Consider the following 7,725-nt stretch of genomic DNA (forward strand, 5'->3'; position numbering starts at 1 on the left):
ATCTAACTTGCTGGACTACTTAGTCCAGCTTCCTCAGCCACGGCGTCTCTTCTCCTCTTCCTTACTCTATTTTCTGTCGCGTAGATGAGTTCTCAAGGACTGAGTCAGTTTTAGCGATTTTAAGGGCTGAGTCGTAACATATTAAAACTGAAAGCATTAAATTGTAACAAGTCAAACTTGAGAAATTGAATCGCGGCCGAGCTAAAAGTATAAGAGTTGAAAGATTAATTTTCCCTTATTTATTTGATTTGGTTGGAAGTGGAAAAGAAAATCATAGCACATTTTATTTTGGTCCTAAATATATAAGATTCCAATCCACTTCGTCTCTTATATTATATATTTTTTAAAGGTAGTCTTTCTAATAATAGTAATTCCAGCTAATAGACTTGATTAGTAAGGATATTTTAGGAAAGACAAAACACATTTATTATAAATAACTAATTTAACTTATTTTTTTAATCTGCTCAAATTAGGATCGAAGTTAGTATTAATTAATTAGATTGGTACGCAGTCTTCTTAATTAGTTGTGATCTGATGGTCGACAGCGGTAAAAAGAAAAGGATGGTCAAAGGATAATTATGTATAATATTAAATAAAAATCAACTACAAGCCGGCTCATTTTCACCTCCATAATGGCTCCTCACTCAGAATAATGTTCTATGAATAGTAGTGGTTTAATTTTGGGCTACGTGCATTTTTAATTTTGCGTATGGCATGTTTTCCAGATACTTCTCCTAGAGTGTAAAGATGGGAGTTTCAAAATTTGAAGTTTCTTCCCCCTCAATCCTTTCTCTCTCTATCATTTCAAAATCTGCAAGATTTCTTTCTCATGCTTGTTCGGCTTCCTCCTTCTTAAGTTATATCCAATATTTTAAAATATAATAATCAGATAAAAAAAATTGTTGTAAATATAAGTGGGTGTGTTAAAAGTGAAATCCCACATTACTCAAGAGAGAGGAAGCTAAAGTATATATATACTGTCTTATATTATTGGGCTAGTGAATGGGTCTAGAGGAGAAGTAGGATCTCACGCATATGACAACGGCTCACCAGAGGAAATGCAGTTGAAAACTAATGATTCCCCTCCTGTGCATGAGTTAAGACAACATTATACACCTCTTACAAAAACCTTTATTTTATCAGTTTATTTTTTGAATTAGTCAGAGGTTACTGAATTTTTGGAAAGTTTTATTCCTCATTAAACCAAGATTATCCTTTTATTAATCCTTAAATCGTTTTTCATGAATTAATGCTTGCCAACATCTAAATTCAATTTTGGAATGTATCTAACGTTCATAACCGAAAGTGTAAATATAGTTTATTGTGCCAACATCTGAAACTGATGATTTAATTGTGTTTATTGTCACAAGTGTGGTGCCCAACATTCCGATATTCCGTGGCCTATATAAAGGGGTTCAAGATGGTGTGTTCAACACACTACTTTTGAGCCTTTGAGCATTCGTCTTCTCCTTTGCATTTCTCTTCTTCTCCTCTCTCTGTTGCTGGGTTATATTTCTATTTTTGCTTTTATGTCACCCTATTTGCTGCAAGAAAAGTTTGTTTAATCCTGGGCAGTGCTACATCCATATTTACCTATGGTGACGGAATAACTCTTAAGGACAATATCTACTGGCATGACTCAAACCAGATTGATATGTAGCTCCAGTTTTCTCAACAAAAATAATATTAGAAATATATATATATATATGATGATATAAATATGAGAAGTAAATATAAAATTACTAGATATATTTTTAAAGTTGGAATTAATATTAGCAGTTTTAAATTAAAATTAATACATGTAGAAATTACTTGAATTTTAATACAATTAAAATATTAATATTTAAATATTTCAATTTTTATAATAATTTTTATCTTTAAAAATATAACAATATCACAATATAACTATTTTTGATGTAGTAATATAAATATTTTTACTTACCTTTTATAATATAGTAAATTTTTCAGATTTTGTTAAATTTGTAAATCTTTTAGATTTGTGTCAATTTTTACATAAAGATAATAATTTTGTCTTGTAATTAATTTAATATTTTTCTCCAAAACTAACATTAATTGACAGAGCATGTTGTAAATTGACGATTGAACCAAGCAAGCTCATCACCTAAGACAAATGACAGAGTATGTTGGTTCGATGCAGTGTGACGATGTTAATTAGAAATTAGCAGAGGGGGTTGTTCAATGCTACGGGGGAGAGAAGGAAGAAGTCACTGAGCCAAGTAGGCTGTTAATTAGCATAATTCCTCGTAAATGGTGGAACGTTGTAATCAAAGTGAGTCAACAACATCTACCTATCTATCTAAAAACAATATACTACCTCCAGTCCTAAAGGCAAAAGATACTCCTTCGATCCTTAATATAAAACCTAATTTTTGAGTTGGTTTTGATCCTAAATATAAGATTCATTTATCATATTTATCAATTTTCTCTAAATTACCCCTATAGATACTCCTTCAACCATAATCAAGTAGAAGAGGGAGGGGGTATTAAGAAAGATGATTATGGTATTTTAGGAAAAATGTGTCACTTTTCTTATAATTAACTCACTTATCTAACTTCTTTAATCTAATCAAATTAGTTAAATGGGTCTTATATTAAGGACCAGAGGAGTAGTTAATTAATTTGAATATATTAAGAAAATAAGTTAAATAAGTTATTTGTAATAAATAAGTGTTGTTTTTTTTAAAATATCCTTACTAGTGAATTGTATTAGTTAGAACTACTATTATTAGAATGATTACTTTATGAAAAAAATAAATAAATATGAGAGGCAAAGTGGATTGGGGTCTTATATTTGAGACTAAAATAAAAGTCAAATGAGGTCTTATGTTAAGGATAGGAGGTAGTATAAACACACACATATAATCACAAACCCTTGAGCACTTGATGTCCCTTTCACCTGATGGTTGCCTCATCACAGGCCACCGTTCCTTTGTTTGATCCTAGGGCAGTAAGCAGTGCTCTTTTCTGATGCAGACGCTTCATTTAGCAGATTTCAACTTCCCAATAGCACCTTTTCTCTCTTCTCCCACCATTCACTGAGAGATGTGTGTTGTAGAAATCAATAAAAATGGAAACTCTTTTCGTTTTTGGTGGCCATATTTTGAACGAAGCATGTATAGAATATTATAGCAAACGAGTTTGATGAGTCTGGGTTTAATGAGTGAAGCAACTCACCAACCCCATCCTCTGGTTCCTTCTCTACCTAACTTCTCTCTGCAATTATTGGACCCCATCAAACTTTTGCTCATCAGTTTCTCCTTTTCTAAATTTCCCAAGTGTGCCATATCCAACGTCTCTTGTTATTTACTGCAAACCATTGCATGTATTGCTGTTCCTGCAATTCATTTATAGGGGAATCATCCTCAAAATTTGGCATCAAATTAATGCGCATGCACTAGATACAACCAACAGCCAGTTGTAATGGCCTAATTACTGCTGCATTTGGTATTTGTAAATGGAAAGAGGACAACGCACGGATTTGGTAAATAAATAACAGATAAGATCATTCTGTTTGCCTACCTTTTCAACCATCATTTTTTGCTTCATGTTTTGTCTTTTCTTTATTTTAGTTCTGCTCTAACAAGTCCTTAGAGATTGTCACCGGATATGGACTCCTTCACTTCTTCTGCTTGGTGAATCGTCTTCTTTTTTCTTTTTCCTCTTCATTCTTGACTTTTTACTCTCTCCTTTACGTGTTTCCCATTGTCTATCCCCACTCCTCTTCCCCCCCCCCCCCAAATTCTTCCTCAATATCACGGGCAACACAGATACCTATTGAGCCATGAGGTAGCTTTATTGATATATTTTAGATTGTAAGACTTGTTATTCATTTATTTGAATTTGATATGTTGTGTGCCCAGTTTGATGGTGATATGGATACACTACTTAAAAATCAAATGAGCTATTATATTAAGAATCGAGAGGTAGTATCATGTTTGTTTATGCACTGAGGTTTGTTTGTGGTTTTCTTTAATTTTGATTAAGGCATGAATATAAACGTACTACGTTAGATAATCTCGTCTAATACTACGACTAATCTTTACGGGTGCTGATCAGTAGTCACGTGGCTTTAGGCTTTGCAACAAGCAAAGTCCAAAAGCGTCACGATAATATATACTCCAAATTATCTCTTTCAATTTTTAATATAAAAACTAGTTTGATTTTTAATTTATTTCTAAATATAATACCATACCTCAATCTACTTTATCTCTCATATTTTTTTTTCAAAGTAGTCCTTGTAGTGGTTGCACATGTTAAATATTCAATCAAATGATAGTTCTAATACATATAATTAGTAAGGGTATTTTAGAGAAGATAATACCTATTTATTACAAATAAATAACTTAACAAATTTTCTTGATCTAGAATTCGATTATCTGTCCAATGCTGTGCACAGTTTCTTCTTTGGACCAACAATAATGTTGTGCCTAGTTGAACAATGAAAATGCGGCCAATGGGATAATAAAATTTGCATATGCCTCATCAACAGAAATTTGATGTGTGATTCCATGCATATAAAAAAAATGCATGGTCTCGAAATACTCCACGTGTTTAATATCAGAGAATTTTGGGAATAATTATAGTGGTCCATGTATTTCTCTTACACGTTTGATTCGTCGCTTTTGGTCCACTTTTTTTTTTTTTATAAAAATTATCCTACTAAGGTTTGAAATAAATCAAAATGTGAAAATAAAGGGTTAGAAAAAAGAAAAGAATGAATGCATTTTTTTGTAATATGAAATAACCATGAATTAATATTAATCTTGTATATATAAAGGTGATAAAAAATTAAACAATTCGAATTTTTTTGGAATATTAAATAATCATTTCCCAAATCTATTGCTATGAAACTGAACATGGTTTTACTACTTGATTTAATTAGGAGTTGGAACATGGACGTATCCGTCTGTTAATGACGAATAGATAAGCTTGATCACACTTACTAATTTACGGCAAAAGGTTCTGCTGGAGACTAACAATTAAGCCCTTAGCTTGATCAACTTAATCGCGCTTCAATCTTATCCTGAATTGGAAAATTATTCCCTGACATAAATGAAAGTATTTTAATTTCTCAACGATTTCACAAAGAGCTACAATTTAATTAAAGGTAGTACACGTAACTTCCAAAATTTTCTGCCCATCCTTTTTTTCCATAAGTAGACTCGATGAATGAAATGCTCTATAAATTGATTCAACACATATCAGGAGCTTTTCATCAAACACCTTACGTTCCAAAACTAGAAGCCATGTCTGTTGCAGCATCTCATCGTGACAACACAAGAAGATGTGCCAATTTTACTGCAAACAAACATTTGGGGCAATATGTTTCTTCGATATGCTTCAGAATCTAAGGTATTCTATATATATATATATATATATATATATATGCAACCTATATTGATCGAGCATTCTAGCTAGCTCGTTTCTTTCTTTTTAAATTAAACATGTATTAAAATTACCTATCTGTGCAGTCTGGGATAGGAAAATTACATGCTTGTTTGGGATTTTTTCAGGAAGTTGATGACAATGTGGAACATAAGGTACAGAAAGAGAAGTCAAAGAAGGTTATATCTTCCAACGATCAGAGTCCTTCAGGAAAGCTAGACTTCATTGACTGGGTCCAACGTTTGGCAGTTTCCTACCACTTCGAACATGAAATTGAAGACGCATTGGCAAAGATTCACAGCATTTATACCAGTAACAACAATGTTGTTAGGCAGGATGTGGTGATAATCTTCACTTTGTGGCTTTACTCTTTCGGTTGCTGAGGCAACATGGATATCCCGTTTCATCTTGTATGTTCAAACTTCATCACAATTATATTTGCATTGTTTAATGAGAAGAGTTACATTTCTCTTTTCAAGCACTTCTACTAATTGGTATGCTCAGTATACATACATGTGAAATAGATGTATTTGAGAGATTCAAGGACATCAAGGGAAAGCTTAATAATGAAAGTCTCGCCGAAGACGATGTTGAAGGAATGTTGGCCCTGTATGAAGCTACACAATTGGAGGTTCCCGAAGAGAGCATACTGGATGAAGCTCTTCATTTCACTTACACCTGCCTTAAATCCCTCATAGATAACTACCAACTGAGCCCTTGTCTCAATCCACGTGTCAACCACCGCTTAAGTCAGCCTCTGCACAAGAGATTGCATAGGCTAGAGGCAAGGCATTACATGTCTTTCTACCAACAGCAAGATCCTTCCCAAAATCATATAAAGTTGTTTGACTTTGCGAAACTGGATTTCAATATGCTGCAGCATTTGCATAAAAGAGAAATTGGCAATATCACCAAGTAAATGAAGTGCTATATTTGTTAACAGTAATGATCCGTGGTGTGTGTACATATGATAGTACTTAAGCGGGATTGTTTATTTGTATTGCAGGTGGTGGAAAGAAACAGAGTTGCCCAAAGAGGTGCCTTATGCCAGAGATCAATTGGTGGAATCCTACTTTTGGTCTTTAGCCATGTCTTATGAGCCTCAACTCAGCACTACAAGAATGATAACTGGCAAATTGGTTGCTATTATCTGTCTTCTTGATGATATCTATGACACCTATGGCACACTTGAAGAACTTGAACTTTTCACATAGGCCATCCACAGGTTTGATAACAGATTACAGGGCCAAATTATTTACCAATCCTATTGCTGAAAAGTGAAAATTAATCATCAATTTTATAAACGACTTGACTATTCCTTCTTATTATTTGGTTATTAGATGGGATTGAAGTCCCGTTGAATCACTTCCAGACTGCATGAAAGCGGCGTTTGAAGCAGTTATACAAGCTTGCAATGAAATCGACATGGTGGCTGCAAAAGAAGGGACGTCAAATTTTGTGATGCCGCATGTTAAACAAGCAGTATAGAAGCAATGACTTTATAACTTAATTTCAACACAGATGATGTTATACTTATTCATTTTCACTTAGTTAATTACATATTCTGGTTGTAGTTTATTAATTTGGCCGAGGCATACTTGATGGAAGCAAAATGGTGCAGTGAAAAGTACGTCCCAAGCTATGAGGAGTACAAGAATAACGGAGTTGTATCTTCTTTTGGTCCACTTCAGATAACTTCTTTCCTGGGCCCTGGAAACCTAGCAACCGAAGAGGTGTTTGATTGGATTTCCACAAATCCAAAAATAATTGAAGCTGTCTCACTTATTGGCAGACTCATGGATGACGTGGCCACTCATGAGGTACAACTAAGACAATATGCGTGGGCATTTATATACTCATAGTAACTGAACATTTTGAATGAGAAAACATAATATGCATTTACTTACAAACAACAAAACTTCATTCATGCATGTATATTTAATTTTAAAATATCGATATCAAGTTTTAATAATAAAAAACATTAGAGTAAATTATACCATTCTTTTTGGTTTCACTTAAATTGTATAGATGTTCTCGGTACTTCTAAACCTTACACATATTTCTGTTGAAAATAAATATATCATATATACTTATATTATTTGGAGGAAATGATAAATAAGAGTTTTCTGGTTTTATTTACATGGACATGTACTTTGAGCAGGAGAGAGAGCATGTTGCTTCAAGAGTGGATGTTTTATGAAACAATATGGAGTTTCATAAGAAGAAGCCTACAAAATAATCAAGGATGATGTCAAAAATTGCTGGAAGGACATTAATGAAGAGCATCTGAACAATCCATACGACATCCCAAAATCTCTG

The 7,725-nt window shown here is 33.2% G+C and overlaps 1 protein-coding gene across 1 annotated transcript; it reads left to right on the top strand.

Moving 5' to 3' along the window:
• Positions 1–5,343: 5,343 nt before the first annotated feature.
• Positions 5,344–7,268, top strand: LOC114762407 (probable terpene synthase 2). Its single transcript, XM_028951881.1, has 6 exons — positions 5,344–5,373; positions 5,535–5,781; positions 5,931–6,321; positions 6,413–6,588; positions 6,779–6,888; positions 6,981–7,268. Exons 1-6 carry the CDS (start codon positions 5,344–5,346, stop codon positions 7,266–7,268), a joined length of 1,242 nt encoding a protein of 413 aa, XP_028807714.1.
• The last annotated feature ends 457 nt before the right edge of the window (positions 7,269–7,725 follow it).

Source organism: Neltuma alba, unplaced genomic scaffold (assembly GCF_004799145.2).
Source record: "Neltuma alba isolate B1F8T4 unplaced genomic scaffold, ASM479914v2 tig00011214_pilon, whole genome shotgun sequence".
NCBI classification, from domain to species: Eukaryota; Viridiplantae; Streptophyta; class Magnoliopsida; order Fabales; family Fabaceae; genus Neltuma; species Neltuma alba.

What these genes read in the sequence shown, in the direction of transcription:
- LOC114762407 (XM_028951881.1), top strand. Translation starts at nt 5,344, where the DNA reads ATGTTTCTTCGATATGCTTCAGAATCTAAG. An exon ending in GATATGCTTCAGAATCTAAG is followed by an intron (nt 5,374 to 5,534) that starts GTATTCTATATA and finishes GGATTTTTTCAG; the next exon opens with GAAGTTGATGACAATGTGGA. An exon ending in GAAATTGGCAATATCACCAA is followed by an intron (nt 6,322 to 6,412) that starts GTAAATGAAGTG and finishes TTTGTATTGCAG; the next exon opens with GTGGTGGAAAGAAACAGAGT.